The 18,313-nt window shown below is 53.6% G+C and overlaps 8 protein-coding genes across 8 annotated transcripts; 3 read left to right on the plus strand and 5 right to left on the minus strand.

Moving 5' to 3' along the window:
• The first annotated feature begins 439 nt into the window (after positions 1-439).
• BDP55DRAFT_682160 (uncharacterized protein) lies at positions 440-853 on the plus strand. Its single transcript, XM_060576255.1, has one exon. It carries the CDS (start codon positions 633-635, stop codon positions 846-848), a length of 216 nt encoding a protein of 71 aa, XP_060423375.1. The 5' UTR covers positions 440-632; the 3' UTR covers positions 849-853.
• Positions 854-1,012: 159 nt separating this feature from the next.
• BDP55DRAFT_637712 (common central domain of tyrosinase-domain-containing protein) lies at positions 1,013-3,033 on the plus strand (the record flags this gene model as incomplete). Its single annotated transcript, XM_060573015.1, has 4 exons — positions 1,013-1,289; positions 1,341-1,471; positions 1,526-1,792; positions 1,837-3,033. The coding sequence occupies 4 exons, from the start codon at positions 1,013-1,015 to the stop codon at positions 3,031-3,033; spliced, it is 1,872 nt and encodes a 623-aa protein (XP_060423376.1).
• Positions 3,034-3,234: 201 nt separating this feature from the next.
• Positions 3,235-4,218, plus strand: BDP55DRAFT_391833 (uncharacterized protein). The gene is made up of 3 exons (XM_060567222.1): positions 3,235-3,388; positions 3,520-3,569; positions 3,663-4,218. Exons 1-3 carry the CDS (start codon positions 3,375-3,377, stop codon positions 3,965-3,967), a joined length of 369 nt encoding a protein of 122 aa, XP_060423377.1. The 5' UTR covers positions 3,235-3,374; the 3' UTR covers positions 3,968-4,218.
• Positions 4,219-4,468: 250 nt separating this feature from the next.
• On the minus strand, positions 4,469-5,266 carry BDP55DRAFT_564854 (methyltransferase domain-containing protein; the record flags this gene model as incomplete). Its single annotated transcript, XM_060570371.1, has 1 exon — positions 4,469-5,266. The coding sequence occupies one exon, from the start codon at positions 5,264-5,266 to the stop codon at positions 4,469-4,471; it is 798 nt and encodes a 265-aa protein (XP_060423378.1).
• Positions 5,267-5,737: 471 nt separating this feature from the next.
• Positions 5,738-8,394, minus strand: BDP55DRAFT_564759 (alpha-glucuronidase A; the record flags this gene model as incomplete). Its single annotated transcript, XM_060570359.1, has 3 exons — positions 5,738-6,617; positions 6,671-7,788; positions 7,852-8,394. 3 exons carry the CDS (start codon positions 8,392-8,394, stop codon positions 5,738-5,740), a joined length of 2,541 nt encoding a protein of 846 aa, XP_060423379.1.
• Positions 8,395-9,970: 1,576 nt separating this feature from the next.
• Positions 9,971-10,270, minus strand: BDP55DRAFT_564902 (uncharacterized protein; the record flags this gene model as incomplete). Its single annotated transcript, XM_060570374.1, has 1 exon — positions 9,971-10,270. The coding sequence occupies one exon, from the start codon at positions 10,268-10,270 to the stop codon at positions 9,971-9,973; it is 300 nt and encodes a 99-aa protein (XP_060423380.1).
• Positions 10,271-10,627: 357 nt separating this feature from the next.
• Positions 10,628-13,136, minus strand: BDP55DRAFT_564777 (nonselective cation channel; the record flags this gene model as incomplete). The annotated part of the gene is made up of 6 exons (XM_060570360.1): positions 10,628-11,461; positions 11,529-11,592; positions 11,648-11,965; positions 12,018-12,332; positions 12,389-12,725; positions 12,848-13,136. The coding sequence occupies 6 exons, from the start codon at positions 13,134-13,136 to the stop codon at positions 10,628-10,630; spliced, it is 2,157 nt and encodes a 718-aa protein (XP_060423381.1).
• Positions 13,137-14,936: 1,800 nt separating this feature from the next.
• BDP55DRAFT_637717 (phosphopyruvate hydratase) lies at positions 14,937-16,455 on the minus strand (the record flags this gene model as incomplete). The annotated part of the gene is made up of 4 exons (XM_060573016.1): positions 14,937-15,732; positions 15,801-15,851; positions 15,908-16,253; positions 16,332-16,455. 4 exons carry the CDS (start codon positions 16,453-16,455, stop codon positions 14,937-14,939), a joined length of 1,317 nt encoding a protein of 438 aa, XP_060423382.1.
• Positions 16,456-18,313: the final 1,858 nt, after the last annotated feature.

An 18,313-nucleotide genomic window follows, 5' to 3' on the forward strand; every position in this document is an offset into this window, starting at 1 on the left:
AGGTCGGACGGGAAACTACTTTAGCTCACTTCCAGGGTAACTTGATATAGAAATGCCACAAGCCGCCATAGGCAACCAATATGTTTGAGATTGAGTCAGTGAGATCTTCATACCCGTCTGACTTCGCTCACCTGAAGGCAGCTACCTATGCTGAAGCTTGCCCTCGTATCATCAGTATCTTCTTGCTTTGACCAATCATTCCACCTGGCTTGATGTGCCACGGCGCCCATGTTCTTAGCCATCATCGTCAGATTTCGCTCACTATGTACTTGACTCTGAAGTTATGTACCCGAGGTACGATATTTTTGCCGTGGAACGGCGAGAGAAGGTAAGGCATGTTACGTTGGTGTAGGTGGATAGGAAGGCACAGCGCGTTTCGTGCCCACAGGATACTGGGGGCAAGAACCTATGCCTTCCCCTTTAGCCCCCCTCCCCTAACCAGTGGCTCATGACCTCGCTGTTTCCTCTGAAGAAAAGTATAACACCGTGAAGATTTACCTTGTCTCGATACCTTCCTTCTTTACTCTGAATCTGGAGATTACCATCCAAAAACAAGGAATTTACCTACGCAAGCACCGTGCCATCACGGCTATGCGGCGTTCCACCCACATCCTATTTGCCTTCCGCAACTGATGTGCCCAAAGTGCAGTACATTGGCGTGGTTAATATCGTTCAATGCGCCCTTTTCAACATTTCTTTCGGCCACGCTGTTTCCGTCACGATTTGGACGTCGAGTCCGGCAATCATCAACGTCCCAACAACCCCGGAATTTTGAACACGACCATCTTGCTGTCATCGTCGTACCTGGTTTCCTTCTTCAAGGCAATCTGGCTGCGCCAAAATTTTGATCGACCTGGACAGCTCATTCTACGACCCCCTGACATCTACCACGTCTCAGTATCACCCTACGCGAATACCAATATCCATTGTCCTCGTCAACCTTCTCGTAACTCTTGACTTCAACCCAGTCGACTGCTAACAAGGACGCGCAGTAAAGGCGACCCGCTGCGCCATGCTTCTGTCTCTCATCCTCCTCGCTACTACCGCAGTGGCCATACCCTCTCCGTCGGCCTACGACTATGGCTTCGACGTGGCCAAGTTGGTCAAGCGTCAGACGCAGGATCCAATTATTGTCACCAAGCTTCCTTCTATAAACGGAACTATTCCCAACCGTCCCGATATCAGAGAGATGAAGGACAACCCCTTCAAGTGGAATCTCTTTCTCCTCGCGTCAAGCATGCTCCAGTTCACAAATCAAAGCGAACAGCTGTCGTGGTATCAGATCGCAGGTGAGACTGACTGGCCATTATCGTGTTGACCGGCTTTCTGATATGCAGCAGGTGTTCACGGTGTTCCATTTGTTCCCTGGAACGGCGTACCCGGCGAACCGGGAGGCGAAGAAAGGGGCTACTGCACCCACATGTCCATTCTTTTCCCATCGTGGCACCGCGTATATCTTGCTTTATACGAGGTTAGACCCCATGAAGCTGTGACGACAGATACATGACCGCTAACACCATAATAGCAAATTCTTTTCCAACTCGTGCAGCTGATTGCCTCATGGTTCCCGGACGCAACGGAACGAGCTTACTATCAAGCCGCTGCGATAGACTTCCGAATTCCATACTGGGACTGGGCCACTACACCGCCGCTTGGAGAAAGCGTCTACTTATCTGAATTCGAGGAGCCTGCAATCCAAGTCTATGGTCCCAACGGATGGCAGACCATTGCCAACCCGTTGTACAGCTACAAGTTCCGGCCGCTGGACCCGCAAGTCTTTTCCCAAGGTGATGTAAGTAGTGGCACCAACTTGATCAAAGAGTAGAATTCTGATAGTACAAGTTTCCCTATTGGACAGAGACAATGAGAGCTCCCTTCGAGACAACGGACAACCAGAGCATAGCGCACGCGATCGAGCATGCCAGACCTGCGCTTCAGCAACGACTCTATACTCTCCTTTCCAATTACAAGGATTTTGAACCCTTCAGTAACAAATATTGGGGGGCGGCGTCGAATCAGACACAATACGACTCGGTGGAGGCTTTACACGATGCCATGCATGTATTAGTGGGCGACCGCGGCCATCTGTATTACATTCAGTATTCGGCATTCGACCCAGTGTTCTTCTTGCACCATACTATGGTGGAACGAATTGTCGCCATGTGGCAAGTTCTGTACCCTACCGCCTGGGTCACTTCCCAAGTCGCAATGGAGCCTTCTTTCACCATGCCGTCGGGGACCGTTCAAAACTGGCTTACGGAACTCAAGCCATTCTACGCGGACGCTAATGGCACCTTTTGGAACTCGGCGATGGCCAGAGACACCACAGCCTTCGGATATTCGTACGCGGAAACAAACCCAAGTTTGGGAATCCACAAGTCCGAAGAACAGGCTCGCCTAATAGCAACCATCAATAGACTCTACGGCTCGTCCAGTCCCTCGGGTCTAGCTTGGAAGCAACGAAGAGCCGCGTCCAAAAGAGAATGGGGACCGCTATCCCAAGTTCGAAAAGGAACTAGTTCAAATCATGTGCTGGACTTCTCACAAGATCCGGACTTTCAGACCAACGTAGTGACTGAGGATGACATATACACTGAATGGATTGCCAATATCCACGTTCAGAATGGAGCGTTGAATGGCTCGTTTGCGATCCATTTCTTCCTAGGTGAAGTCCTCGAAGAACCCACTACTTGGACAACTGCACAGAATCTCGTCGGATCAATGAGCATTTTTGCGATGAAAAATATGCGTTCAGGCAATCATGTGTCCGGGACGGTTCCTCTGACATCGGCCTTGATGCATATGGTTTCGGTGCGAACCATCACTGGGCTCGAACCCGATGAAGTTATACCGTACCTTGAAAATCATCTTCATATTCGGGTTGTTGGAGAAGAATCAACCGAAATTGAGGCGAGAACAATAGATAGCCTACACATCCAGATTGCAAGCGCCCATGTTCAAGCATCCAGGCATGAGTGGGAGCTTCCAAGATGGGGTCCCATGGTGGAGAGATTCGTGCTGAGCCTTAGCTAATGCCGTCTCCACGTTACGATGTGGCAAAAATTAGTTGCGGGAATATGTTCCTGATTCCAATGATTAGAGATTTTAGAGATAGCTGCTCTTCAATGTGTAATTTGCTTTCGCCTTTACGGCATAAAGTTAACATGAGAAGAGGCGAGGAGGGTCACGTGGACCGAGCTGTTGTGACCAAAGACTCACCTTAGTCGCCCCACTTCCCAGAAACGGGATAGCACCTTTTCCGAAGCTTCAGCCTTCCGTCACCCAGGACTGCCATCCTCAGTCGCGAGGTCTCGCATCCAGCCGCCTTTCCACTTTACGAACGACACGCTCAACGCACGAACGCCACCGCCAAAATGAAACTCGTCAGGTACGCGCAATTGACTGTTCTCTCCCTCTCTTTGCCGTCATTCTGTGTGCTGAGCCTTCGCAGAGATGCAGAAGGCCGCTCGCCGTAAACCGAGGCCAAAAGCAAAGCTGACCAGAACTTGCAACAATCAGATTTTTGATGAAGTGTGCTAATGAGACGGTGACGATCGAACTCAAGAATGGTCAGTAGCCACCTTGTCCTGCTTTCCGCACCTCTATAAAGATGCGCAGACCATTTGCAGGACGATATACTAACGCGTATTGCGAAATCACAGGCACCATCGTCCACGGCACCATCACCTCGGTCTCGCCGCAGATGAACACGGCGCTGCGCACAGTCAAGATGACCCCCCGGGGCCAGGACGCCGTCTCGCTCGATACTATGAACATCCGCGGCTCGACGATTCGATACTTTATCCTGCCCGACTCGCTGCCGCTCGACACACTGCTCATCGACGACCAACCGAAGCCCAAGAACAAGGCGCGCAAGGAGGCGGAGCGCGGCGGCCCTGTCCGCGGAGGAAGAGGCGGTCCCAGAGGAAGAGGCCGTGGTCGGGGACGCGGTCGCGGACGTGGTTGAGTTGGGATTTAACTGGGGGAAAATGGTGACTGCGCAAATTCGTTCGACAAAGACCGACGCCAACCCAATGTTGTCTTTGTTTCTGGATCAAACATTCGGGATTCTGACGGGCGCCGAGAGAGTTTTTCTGTTTGCCCGAGGAAGAAAGACGGAATGGTCGTTTGTGAATCATGAAAGAACTCTTGAAAGGGGGATATTATCTATGCCAAAAACCCCCCTTCAGAGACGACGAACCGTCGTTGAACTTTTTTATTTTACAACCTGGGGCCCTGACTTTGATAAAAGACGGGGTACTCACTCCTACACATTAAGACCAACCGGATGCTATTCAGGCGTTGGGGGTGGTTGGGAAATAAAAAAAATTACAATTCCAGTAAAAGGAACTACAATCCTCGCAACTCGCTGTGCCCATGTGGCTCGCTCGCCAGCAAATTTAGAGATGTGCGTAGGTCAACGAGATCTCAGAGATGATAGAGAAAGCCATAACTCATTCACGTTTCTCTATCGAGGGCCTCCCTCCGTCTCCCTCCACACCCTGATGATCTGCAACTTCTCCCACCCAGCCTTCTTCCCGCTCTCCCCGACAGTGACGGCCCTCCACCCGGCCCCAAACGCTTCAATCCGGCCCTTGACCTCGTCCGGCTTGTTCTGCGCGCACAGCAGAATGTAAGCGCACCCCCGCGCGCTCAAGACCCCAGGCAACGCCTCAATCAACCGGTCCGTCGTCTCCATCCCGTCCCGCCCGCCCGCGTACGACAGCGAGAGCAGGTACGAGTCCTCGTCAAACGTCGTCTTCTTGGCGGCGTCGGCGACGAGCGTGGCCGAGGACTGCGCGGGGAGCTCCGGGGACGGGACGTAGGGCGGATTGAAGACGAGGACGTCGACGCTGGCGGGCCGGAGGGGGTTCGTGAGGTCGCCCATGGCGGCGCCGAGCCAGAGCGGGCTGGCCGTGGCGGGGTTGTCGGCGACGGCGCGGCGGACGGTGGAGGTTGTTGCGTGGCAGGCGTGGCCGTTTAGGTCGATGCCGGCGGTTAGGACCGAGGGTGTGCCGAAGAGGGTTGCGGCGTGGGCGGCGAGGAAGGCTATTACTACGCCGGAGCCGGTGCCGATTTCGACTACCAGTGGGGCTGCTGGTCTTGACTTTGAGTCTGATGTCGTTGTTGTTTCGCTGCCGAAGCGGGATATTAGAAAAGAAGTCTCTGACGAGGCTGAGAGTGTGTCTAGGAGGAGGTACGAGTCCTCTGCCGGCTCGTAGACACGCTCGAATGGGACGTGGGAGGTATCAGGTGTGGGAAGCATGTTGAATGAGGCCTGTGAGGGATGTGTGTAAGTCTCACTGAGAACGAGGTTGAGATGGGGGTTATTTCTCACGGGATATTTCCTGACTTTTGTGATTCTTTCAGATGGTTTCAGATCCAAAGTCTTTGTAGTGAGTCCGTTCGTATGTGCTCTAGTCACTAGGCTTCGTAAGCGGGCCCGTTGACCTGAAGCTCGGGAGACGATGGCTCGATGAAAATTTAGGGTGAAGAGAGTCAAATTCTGAGATAGTTCAGAGTCGGATGAAATTTGTGGGGTTCGTATCACTCACACCAACCACGGAACAAAATCACGATTCATCCATCTGCGTTACGATGCGTTTGCGGTCAACAAGAAGGGTTGTCAAAATGTACACAAATTGAAATCACATATATATAGAACCGTGAAGAATTCATAAATCTTGAACATTTATTACAGAATGATGTATGCTTGCTTAAAAATCCAACAACAAGTCTAGTCAATGATACCATCAGGTAAGAAGCTGACATAGTCCAAAGGAGCCACCTCAGGCCCGTCAGGCGTGCCGACAATCTTCAGCGTATCGCCCTTGGTCACCTTAACACCAGGGAAGTTGACGCGGATAGCAGAGTGCCCGTCCAAGAATTCAGACGGCCAGTGGCCCAGCTTCTCCTCGCTGTTGCCCCTCCACTGGCCAACGACAACGTCGTTGATGTACGCGACGTACGAGCACTTTCCCCGAATGACGTCAAAGTAGTTGACGGCGAGGGTGTAGGTTCCAGTCTCGAACTCGACCGTGGCCGATGCCGTTCCGGCCGTCGTGTTGGAGCTCGTCACGATGGCCTTGTATCCGGATGCCGCCTCAAAGGGGTCGACGTCGACGACCTTGTACCCGTCGAGCGTCATGTGCTCGGCCTCAATGCGGTACTTGTAGTTGCCCACGCGTCCCGCCTCGTCGGGGATGCTCGACTTGTTCCAGTAAAAGTTGTTGATGGAGTCGCGCCAGACGAGCGAGTGACCAGCCTGGTACTTGAGTTTGAAGAGCACGTGCTCGTAACGCTCCTCGTCGACGAGGCCCTTAAGGGACTCCCACTGCGGCACAAACGTCTGCGCCGTGGCTGAGCCGTCGTAGTGCGCGTCGTAAATGTGCTGGATGACCGTCTTGCCGCTCTTGAGCTTGTGCGTGTAGGGCACGTGGTGGAACCAGAGGAGCAGGTCGTCGGGGGTCGTCTCGATCTCCTCGTACATGGCCGCCACCTCGGGAGGATATTGCCCAGCGTTTCGGGTGCCGTTCTTCACCGTGCGGTCCATGCCGATGCTGTCTCCGTCTGCTCTGGTCCACTGGCCCCAGCTGTTACCGTCTTGGCTGCGCGGGCTGAACTTGAAGTTAGTCTTGGATTGGGAATATCTGAACGTATTCTTGCTTACCTAGGACCGTAATGGGCATAGAGGATATCGGTCAAAGTCTGGATACCCAGGTTGCCGCTGTAGCTCTCGTAGGCGGGCCAGCTTTCCATGGACATCTTGGTAATAGTGTCGACGACCTTGCGGTCGACGCCGAACGTCAGGCGGGTCCAGTCCTGGAGAATGGAGACAACGTCGTCAGAAGGATTCCACGCAAGTCTGCCGTAGGCATAGAGGTTGGACATGGCCAGATGGCTTCCAAGCCAGGTCGAGTTCGCGCCAACGTTGATGACACCAGCGTAGCCACCGAGAGGCCTGTTGAGGCGCTTGCCAGACAGAATGTCACTGACGACCGAAGGCTGACCGTCAATGCGCAAATCAAAATCGAGGATCGTCTTCCAGAGAGGAGGGAGGTAGACCAAGTGGTCCTGCTGGCCGAGGTACTCCTGAGAGATCTGCAGCTCGATGGCCATGCTCGTGTTCTTCAGGTTGGCGAACAGAGGTGACACGGGCTCCCGGACCTGGAAATCAATGGCGCCGTACTTGATCTGGACAATGACGTTATCGTCAAACTGGCCGTCGAGATGCTTGAAGAACTCGACCTGGGCGTTGGCGCGATCAGCACGCCAGTCGGACTGGTTCAGCGTGAGATGGTCGTATACAAAGGCTCTGAACATGACGATGCCCTTCTTGGAGCCGTGGTTCTTGAGCTCCTTGGCGAAGAGGTTGGCGCCATCTGCCAGCGTCCTGTTGTAGGTCAGGGGGCCGGGCTGACCCTCTGAGTTGGCCTTGACCAGGTATCCAGCCATGTCGGGAATGCGCGCGTAGAGCTCGTCGGTGATATTTCCCCACCAGGCAATGACGCTCTCGTCGAGGGGGTCAAAGGTGGAAAGGTTACCGTATGTCTGGGGTGAGGCGAAGTTGAGGGAGATGCCCACCTGAACACCCCATGGCCTGAAGGCGTCTGCGATCCTCTTCAACCCGTCCATGTTCTCGGGGGAGAGGAGGATGGCGTTGGCGTTGACGTTATTGACGATGATGCCGTTGACTCTGGCGGAGGCCAGCAAGCGGCCGTACTGGGAGACGCGGGTCATGTCGGTGACGACTTTGAGGTTCTCGAAGAAGATGGAAACACCTCCGTACTGCACAAGTCAGACATGTTCGTATTCAATGATGGGTTGACGATGAGAGAGAAGATTGCTTACACCGCGCTCAATGCTGCCATGAGTTCCTGTGCCATCCATGTTGTCCCATTGGTTTGCCCATCTGACAGGAGCCGAGGGGTTTGTCGCATATGTTACTTCAGTGAAGTTGCCCTGGGCCAACAAACTCAAGTATTCAAAAGTACCGTATAGAGCGCCCCTCTCGTTCTGTCCCAGAATCTTGACGCCGTCACCCTTGACACTAAGCCAGAAGCCATCCTCAATGAGGTCCGCTTCAACACCGTCGCCTCCACAAGCAGCAACATAGTCTTCGACAGTAGAAATGACAACGGAAGCAGCAGCACAGGCGTCCTGGCCGACAGAGACGTCTTTACCGAGGATGCCCGAGTAGCCCTTGGTCAGTTCGGACAGAGCAGAAGCAATTGGGCCGTTTTCTGTCGCATTGAGGCCGATGACGGTAGAGGGGAGGGAGTCAGCAACGCCGGAAGACTTGCAGTCTGGCAGGCGAGCGTAACGCAACCAGCCGTCGAGGCCGTCCTCTGCGGCAACGAGGCCGAGAGAAGCAAGGAAAAGAAGCTTCCACATGACGTGCGGTCGGTGGAAAGAGGTGCTGCTGGCGAGAAGAACCAGTTGGAAAGAAGCACTTGCTCCAAAAGACCTGTTTACATGGTGGGATCGGGGGCGTGCGAGCTTATAAGAAGAAGCGCTGGTTCGTTCATCCACGCGCGAGCATCACTTGGGGGGTGGGATTCCCAGATCTGCGGGACTCGCAGGACCAGGAACAGGAAAACATTGTTTTTCCCACAGCCCAGGCCTTGTCAACTCCGAAGTCTCCAAGGGTTCCCGGGTTCCAATGTAACCGGCCGACAGCGGTGATGAGCAGATGGGGTCAACTACGAAGTACGGATACTGTATTCAGGCTAAAAGGAAAGCCGACATATTCATCCATGGCTTGGGTGTGGGGAAGCTCTGGGGGAGACCATCGACGTCGGGCTACCTACCAATCCAACCTGTTCCCGAACAACTTCAATGGGACCCTTGGACAATGTGACCCCTTTCATCTTGAGTCTAAACAGCGACATGCGGAGAAATTGGCACTAGCGGAGAGAACCTTGACCGGGGGGGACAGAAGTGAAGTCGCGGTTGGAAGTTGGGCTTAGAAAAGGGAACTTGTTCCGGTGTTGAGATGGAATGGAAAGAAACGAGTCGTGGGGAGCAATCCCTGGTCAACACAACGTACCTAACTTGGCTGGCACGTTGACGCATCAGGAGGACGAAAACAAAGGTATGCTCTCAAAACGAATGGTTAAATAAGGTCATAAAATAGCAAGTGAGTGAGGAAACGTCTGATGTTCCTACTTCCCCGCATGGGGAGAGGGACAGGATGAGGAAAGCGTGGGGTGAATCGGGGAAAGGAGGGTGGGGAGACAGTAGGTAATCTTTCTTCTCTTTTTTGAAAGGAAGCCCAAAAAGAGGGGAAATAAAACAGCTCCAGGTCCGGCCGGCACTGCTTCGGGTAGGGAGGGATGTTGCGGGCAATGACATGACTTCACCGGCTCGGGTTGCCCTGGCTTCTTCTTCCTCGCTCTCTCAAGAACTGATAAATTCTTAGGGGGGTTATTCACCAGCTCGGGCCTTCAATTTTACTCTTCTCTATGCGGTCAAAACGTTAATTCCATGACTCGAGTTATCGACTCGGAAAAGAAAGCTCCCAGTCATCACTGATCATTCCGCAGCATCCTCGTGGCTGCAACTGCTACTACTTCCAGTGCGTCTCTCTCATTCGGTCGAGCTACCCCGATCCCCGAAAACCCCAACGGCCCGGCATTCATAACCTCTGTCGCCTTTTCTTCCTGTGCTCGCTTTCCCCCCGCCATTGCCCTCTCCCATCTCCTCAGTTGTTAAAATCGAACCACGCAGAAGAAATTTCCTGGTCAATTCAACTCCCATCACCTAGAATCGTCATCGCGCCTTGGCCCTGGGTAAATACACGTTAGCCCCAGCACTAACCCATCTGCGCCTCAGCCTCCCCCAGTCACCAGCTTCACTTACCCATCTTGGCAACTCCATCCACCCCAGACCACCTCGACCCTCCCACGTACCTCCTTTCGTCTCTTGCATTGCACTTTCGCCTCAAATGATATCCGTAAACCACCGTCCTTCACATGACAGCGCAACAGGCGACCTCGATCCCGGGGTCCTGCTTACTCGGCCCCGTACCGATCTTGATACCGTGCGAGATCTTCTTGATCACCCGCGCCTGGTTGCGGTCATACAGCCCGTACAGGTCGTGTGTCGGACACGGCCGCTTGTCCGCCATCTGGAGCCGCAGAGGCTTCTTGGCGATGCCGTTGCCGAATTGTCCGCATGTCGTGTAGCCCATGCCGGGGCCGCAGGGGATGGCGATCTCGCCCCAAATGCACTTGCACTTGACGTGCTTGTAGATGAAGACTTGGCACATTTTTCTTTTCCGTTCTTGAACTTCTTGAGGTGCCAAGAGAGCGATGACGGCGGAGAAGCCTTTCCTGTGATGTCGTTACGATTGGTTGTTGTGGAATGAAGAGGAGGTACGAGTCAAAGGTGAAGTGTTGAGAAGATGAGTGGCAAGTGCAGGCTAGACGCTACCTTACTTCCAGCTCCAGGTTAAAGACACGGGGGACAGATGTGCCCGTCACACTGTGTGTATATGAGTCACGTTGCCTTTAGAGATACTAGTTTCCATACTGTTAGGCATGCCTTCTACTTTTATCAATAGCATAATACACGAGAGCCCTTTCGCATCACTGAGCCTGCCCATGTGTGCACTGCAATTACATAGCTAGCTCGGTGACTGGGTCAGAGGCGCATCACCATCCCGGAGGGTGCTGCTCTCCCCAGTGCCGAAGCCCCGATCAGAATAATCCTCGGCGTCCAGCATACGCGCCAGCAGGGCCTCGATTCTCAGGGACGTTTGCTCGAGAGAATCTAATCTGCTGCCGACGTCTTGCATATCCTCGCTTCCCGTAAAGGACCCGCGCAGCTTGGACGACACGCCCGGGAACATCGAATCTCTCCTAAGAGGCGACTTCTTCCGCATGGTGTCATTCGTAATGGACCGCGTGAATTGTCGCCGGATGAGGTGGTGCGTGAGCTCGTCGTCCACCGCAATCTCTTCCTCGACGGACTCGGGCGGCGGCAGGTCGAACACGGCTCTTATGTCGCGGTGGGCCGTTATGCGCCACTTCTCCCAGAACCACTGCTTGACCCTCGGGTACAGCGTCAGGCTGCTAGATTGTTTCTTTTCTGGCTGCGGCGCTGGCCAAAGAATCCTGCGCTCCGCTACCGCGATGATCAGCAGCAGCGGAAGGTTGACTAGCCGAACGCTTGCTACATGTATCTTATGGAACCATCGCGGAGTGAGGATGAATTTGAGCGGAATAAGAACAAAGACGGCCAGGATGTTGAAGGGTGGCTGGTACGCAAAGATGGCGTCACCCTTGACTCCTTCAAGTGTCAAGACGGCCTTGCGGAACATTATCTCTGCAGTCGCGTTCTTGACGATCGTGCTAAATGTGTTGGAAAGCATCGAGACGAGTATAGTGAGGAACAAAGTGTTTCCCAGAAAGGCGAAAGCGACCATCAGGACAGGACCTAGAATGGGGTGAAATTGCACCTGGTGAAAAAAATATTAACCTTGGTTCCCAACCTGAAACAACAGGGAGAGAGAAAGGGGCTCTTACGGATTCGTTGATGCCCGTCCCGTCAAGGCCGAACCAGATCCAGAGCATCCACTTACTGATAGTGCTGTACTTCAATTAGAGGCTGCATGTGGAAGGGGGGTTTCTCACGGATAGCTTACACAGGAGGATGTGCGCCTTCGCCGAGCCACAGGAGCGAAAGCAAAAATCCGCCGAAGCACCACGCTGACAAGAATGTGAGGAGGACAAAGTCTGACATCATGGATCGCAAGGAGAGGAACACCAGGTTGTCCGATAGTAAGTTGAAAGCAAGCCGCGGGACTAGCACTGGGGCACCCATGGCAAGTACATCAAGTGCTTGTTGTTTTGGAACAAGTTCCCCAACTCGAGCCCCATGGATGCGCAGTACCGCGTACACAATGTATATGCCAATGAAACCGACATCAAGGAAGGACCAAAGGTTTTGGGTGTAAACGTGCCTGTCTGGTGATTAGAGACACTGCGGTTACACAGTGGGTTGAGCATCCTTACCAGCCATGTTCCAAAATCGTAGCAAACTGGTCGAGTGACCACCCAAAGGCATAGACGGCGAAGCACCCTTCCAAAAAGGTGAAAGTCTCTGGTCTCCGCTCCGCCATGACAAAGAGATAGAGAGCCAGCAGAATCAGGAACTGGAAAACCTCGAGAATGTTCCTAGTACGAGGCACAAGGAGTCGATATTGGTCAAGCAGTGGCCCCTCGCGTGGATTGTACAGCGAGATGGGCTTAAGCTTGTAGTGGTCTGGAATAATGTCCATAAAACTCGAAGGGGTGTAGACAATACGGCCTTCGTAGATGGCATCGACGCTTTGAACGGTTGTTAGTACAAGCTCAAGGCTCCGGCCCATATGGCGAGAACGTACACTTTCTGACAAGGAGTAGCACTGAGGAAGTATTTACTCTCAGTCAAGATAGCAACTTCAAGCGAAGGAAGCATGCGGTTGTAGCTGCGATAGGACTCGGTTGAGGCAGCCTCACGAATTCCGGCCGGTGCCATCTGAAAGGGCTCAAAGCCGGCCACCAAGATGTGTGCTAGCAGCACCAAACCATCAGGCCCTTCATTGTCTTCGCTGAAGCGTCTCAATATCCGCGTTGCTACCAGCTCGCAGAGAGCTGCGCGACTGTAATTGACATTTTGCCGATTATTCAAGTGAGACTGCTCATATAGAAACTGAGCGCGATTTACGAGCAGGCAGTACACTAGCGAGAGTCAGGTAATCTGCAACAAAACAACTCCGAGCAACCAGGATCGATCTCGGCTGTAACGTCGAGCTTGGTTTCTGCGAGACAGCGGTGAGAGAGACGGTGGAATTTGGACGTACCTATGGAGATGTCGTCGAGCTCATACAATTTGTCGACAAGCGGGCGGACGACGGCGATATTGATTCGCACATCGCGAAGTTGTTCCAGACTCAGGTAGTCTTCGACAATGGAAATGATGTCTCGTCGAATACGGTGAATGTTCGTGTATACTGGTAAGTGACTGTGAGGATTGACCATGCATCCATAGAAAGGAACTTGAATCTCGGAGGTGTGACTGGCACGGTTCCGTTGCAGCAGCGGCCGTTCTTCCGGAAGCTGGAGGCGTGCCCGGCGGGTGCGCTCCGACATAGTATGGCTGTCTGGATGTGCCCTTCGTGATACTGAAACACGTAGTGTAGGCGAAGACGATGCGGCATATGACTGGAGCTAGGGTCGAGAGGATGGTTAACGCGTAGACAGAGCTCAGTCGTACGTAACAAGTGAGCTGCAGGATGTTTGGCGGGAGAAATCGGCGGTGATGGTGAGAAGACGGCGCGAGACACCCACGTGGAGAGTGGCGCTGCCCCCACGCTCTCGTCTGTCACAATCCGAGTGGATTGCTTAGGTTGCTAGATAGCCGGGGAGTTAGTTACAGCCAGGAAGTTGCAACAACAACAAATTCTAGAGTGGTGGTGGGGAGTTGGTAGCAGGGTGACCGCAAGAGACAACAAATGTTGGCGCCTCACGGATAGCAAAGATGACGCAGATATCGGTAAGGAAGATATTACATAGATAGGATGCGGATGGAGTAGGACAGGGGACGACTCGGCTCTTGGCTCCACAGTGCATGGGGACGCTAAAAGTAGACGCACATCTGCTTTCAATGCGAGTCTGAGCCCGACAAGGTGGTCTGGGGTAGGTAGTTAAGGCAAAGAAAGGATTGCCCGCGCGTCAAGTGGAATGTGATAGATGCTAAGCCAAAACTAGCCTTCACGAAGCGGCAGCGGCGGTACGCAGCATGTGAAGCATCGGCCGCGTCTAATACGGGCCATGTGGTTGATAGGCAGAGAGCCGCAGAAGCAGAGTAGAGGAGATACACCAGGCCACTATCCGTACAGAAGAGAAGGACAAAGGAAAAGGAAAACAGTGAATACTGACTCGGTATCCACGTTGCGACGCGGCGGTATGGCTGGTCCGCCAGTTGTTCTAGGCTCTCTCTCTGTTCGTCTGGTGTGTAGTCTCATGAATGACGACACATGCGTTGCGTGAACCCCCGGTTGTATCCGGACTGCCTTGTCCTGAGCATCTGCAATGTGCAGGGCAGCAGAGATGGGATTCGTAATTGACGGGAGAAGAAGAGGATGATAGTTACGCGTGAACGCAAGCCCTCTGGCTGGCTGTGAACTTGTAGCCCCTACTGTGTAAGGGGGGAATGGGAGTTTGAGGTCGTGCACGGTGCCTCCCACCTTTCCTTGAGCTGCCAACTCTTTGCTGCAGTTCTTCAGCTCAGGCATGGCACACCTTGCAGCGTCCAGCTTGAATCCAAGTGATTGGGCCACAGGCTGAGTGTGGTACCGGTACTGGGTCACTGAGCGGTGTGTGTGTGTGTGTGTGTGTGTGTGTTTAGCTCCACGTCCACATCCCACGTCTTCTGGTGGTCCACAGGAAATAGCGCTAGCCGTATCGAGAGCCGAAGCTGAGCTGCTTGTATTACATAATGATGCTGACTTGGCCAACGACGCTTACCAAAAGTTACTCTGAACAGTGTCACCCAATCGGTCTTATCTTGCGGCCGGGACGTTGGCAGGGGCCTCACGTAAGGAATCTATCTTTACATGCCTTTCAGAATTGCTCGCAGCGTGGTGATCAATACCCTCCAACGGCAGTCCTTTTCCGCATAGTAGCGGATATCATTACACAATATCTCTCGGATACCTTTCAAGCTCTCAAAAAAAATGGGGGATATCTGTTCTTTTTTCATTTAGGATAAAGTACGGTAAGCTACGAATTTCATCATCGATGCTCCCATTCATCCCTCCGTTGCGCATTTCCCATACGCCAGACGTGTCTCATCAATTTTTTCACCCCAGTCCTGCCGAGTCTTCCGGAAAGAATATTGTCATCGGACTATGGAACTCAAAAGCTCATCTTCGTAATCGCTAAACCACTTTACAGGTTGACAGACTTGCGGAAGTTGGCGCCGGCGTAGATGGCGTTCTCGCCAAGCTCCTCCTCGATGCGGAGGATCTGGTTGAGCTTGGCAAGGCGCTCGGAACGGGCCGGGGCACCAGTCTTGATCTGGCCAGCCCGGATACCAACGACGATGTCAGCGATGGTGACATCCTCAGTCTCACCGGAACGGTGAGAAACCATGACACCCCAGCTGTCGGCGTAGGAGTCCTTGGCGGCCTGGATAGACTCGGTGAGGGTACCGATCTGGTTGACCTTGAGGAGGAGAGCGTTGGCAGCCTTGAGCTCGATGGCCTTCTTGATGCGCAGGGGGTTGGTGACGGTCAAGTCGTCAGCAACGAGCTGGATATCCTGGGTCTTGTAGAAGTAGCTCCACGCCTCCCAGTCGTCCTCGGCGAAGGGGTCCTCAATGCTGACAATGGGGTACTTCTTGGCGAGGTCAGAGTACTGCTGGGCAAGCTGCTCGTAGGTGATCCACTTGGTGGGGTCGCTGTCGGGGTTCTTGAAGTCAAGGTCGTACTTCTTGACGTCCTCCTTGTAGAACTCGCTGGAGGCAACGTCCATGGCGATGTTCATCTGGCCAGTGTATCCGGCCTTCTCAATGGCCTCGGAGATGAGCTCGAGGGCCTCCTCGGCAGTCTGGATATCAGGGGCAACACCACCCTCGTCACCGACGTTGCCGGCGGACTGGCCGTACTTCTTCTTGGCCAGACTCTTCAGGATCTGGTAGACCTCGGCACCTTGGCGGAGGGCCTCGGAGAAGGAGGGGGCAGCGCTTCACACAACTGTTAGCTGATGAAGAACGACAGGCTGCAAGGAGCCTTGCTGTATAGATCAACTTACGAGGGAACAATCATGAACTCCTGGAAGGCGAGGCGGCCACCGGCGTGGGAACTATAGCATAGAGTGAGCAAAATGTCGCGTCATAGTAGCGGCGAGGAGTTGCTTACCCTCCGTTGAGGACGTTCATGAAGGGAACGGGAAGGACGTAGGGCTTCTTGGTACCGGCCAAGTCGGAGACGTGGGCGTAGAGAGGGACACTCTTCTCAGCAGCACCAGCCTTGGCGACAGCCAGGGAGACACCGAGAATGGCGTTGGCTCCGAGCTTGGTCTTGTTGGGGGTGCCATCGAGGTCGATGAGGAACTTGTCAACCTTGGTCTGGTCCTTGACATCAAGGTTCTCCTTGATCAGAGCAGGGGCAATGACGGAGTTGACGTTGTCAACAGCCTTGGTGACACCCTTGCCAGCCCACTTGGTCTTGTCACCATCGCGGAGCTCGCAGGCCTCGTGCTGGCCTGTTCAATGGATATCATCAGCTTCTCGGTACTTTTATCTTTCGATAGGGAGAGGATGTGAGGACGAAGACGACGTACCAGTGGAAGCACCGGAGGGGACGATGGCACGGTGAAGGCCGGTCTCGGTGACGACGTCAACCTCGACGGTGGGGTTGCCACGGGAGTCGTAGACGTAGCGAGCGTGGATCTTGGTGATGGCCATGTTGTCTCGTGTGATGGATTTGTTCCTAACGAAGAGAGGAGAAAGAGGTCAGTAGGTGGTCGTGGGGGGAGGGAAAGGCTTTATATTGGCAGAAGGCAGAAAAGAGACAAGTGGGTGAGTCAACAATGTGATAGGACCGATTGGGGGAAATTGCTAAGCTTGCAAGTGCTCGCTCCTTGACCGGACAGCAAGAATTGCCTCAGGGTGGGATGGCATGGTGGGGTGATTCTTCGGACACAGCTTCTAAGCTCCCAGCTGTTCCCCCAAGACCATCGCCAGGTGCAGTGGAGTGGAAACGTATGATGAGACAACTTACTTGTGGAGTTTTGATTGATAGAGCCGGAGTAAGACCTCAGCAATTACTTGCGTATGAAGAAAAAAAGACGAGGTTGAAGTGATGGAAGGGAGGTTGATGGCGACAGAGGCGGGGGTGAGGGACAGCAGGAGCACGGTGGGAGCAGATTGTTTTGGAGGGGTCGTTTCCCTCCTCAGGTAAGGGTACCTTCGTTTGCAACCCCACCTGCCCTGCTGCACCGGAGTAGGTACCTGCGGTAAGGTATCATAAGTTGCTTAACTTAGCTCGGGCAGGTGCCCACGGCGCCATTGGATCGCTCAAAAGATTGGGGGTATCTTGGACGGATGCCCAATCGCTTTTTCTCGAGACGAGGCGGGGCATCTGCCCTGTTAGAGCGCTACATGGGCCCCAAGCTCCAAACGGCCAAGAATATCACAAACCAGCTTCGTTTCAAAGTATCTTTGGTGCTGGTCTTAGCACCGCCTCACCACGATAAATGCGTCTTTGGTGAGGGCCACTTCTCAACAAACCAAGCAATGAAAACGCTGCCCTGCCAATGCGGCCAGCAGCTGGGAGGGATCTGGAACACGTTTCTGCCCTTGTCTCTCTTCATTGGGCCGTTCTCGCTATTCTCGTCCCTCGTCCCCAGTCCCGTCCCGAGTCCGGCCTCACAATTTCTGTGTCTTTTCCGGGTGCCCTAATAAGTCAGTGACCTCGGTCCTGGACAAAACAAAGGCCGTTGCCATGTCTTGAGTCCTTGACCATCGGCCGTTGGCATCCCCGTGTGGTCTGATTGGCTACCCACAACTATTGTCTTCCGCACAATGGCTCTCCAACCATCATCCATCATCGGGATCTTGTGGACTCTAGGGACTGAGCTTGCGTCAAAGTGCGTCTTCGACAATCTACAAGTCCCGACGCCCGATCTTCAAGACGTCTTTTCCCCGGCACCCCGGTCCAACGACAAGCTGCTAATTGGCAATTGAGATCAAACAATGGCATTCTGACTCCACAAATGGTCTGGGACAGGCTGTGCGCCATGGATTATCCCGAGGATGTCGCTCGGAATAGCCAGGTGCTAATGCGGTTCTTCCCGATCATGGATCCCGACCCCGTCACCCCGTCCAGTAAAGCCGGGGTAAGACAAGTGTAGGGTCGGCAGGCAAGTCATTCTGTAAGCAGGTGATATTGCCTATAGTAATTTTAACCTAATCGTCGGGAGCTCAAGTGGAAATGACGTCTGTCTTTGACCCGGGGTAGTGGTTCTCGGCTGGGGAGACAGCATATTAGTCGGCCTGCCTTTGGCACATCCGCGTGCCTGCAAGCTCTTTGCCCGCTTTCACCCGAGTATAAGTCATACGTACAGCACAACTAGGATATGGCATTCTTAAGCCTGTCCATTGGCTCAGTCAGACGCTGGCTTCCCCATTGGGATAAATGATTTCCAGTCTTTGTCTGCGTGTCTATCTACCTGCTCCTCAAGCATAGATCTACGACTAGCAGAAAGTGTGGCACGTGACAAATTGTCATTGCTACCAAACAATTCTTCAAGCATCACTTACG

The sequence above is a fragment of the Colletotrichum godetiae genome (assembly GCF_030913485.1).
Source record: "Colletotrichum godetiae strain CBS 193.32 chromosome Unknown BDP55scaffold_71, whole genome shotgun sequence".
Lineage (NCBI taxonomy): Eukaryota > Fungi > Ascomycota > Sordariomycetes > Glomerellales > Glomerellaceae > Colletotrichum > Colletotrichum godetiae.

Coding starts and splice junctions, on each gene's coding strand:
- BDP55DRAFT_682160 (XM_060576255.1), top strand. CDS start 633: ATGTGCCCAAAGTGCAGTACATTGGCGTGGTTAATATCGTTCAATGCG.
- BDP55DRAFT_391833 (XM_060567222.1), top strand. Junction 3,570..3,662: donor GACGATCGAACTCAAGAATG/GTCAGTAGCCAC, acceptor GCGAAATCACAG/GCACCATCGTCCACGGCACC.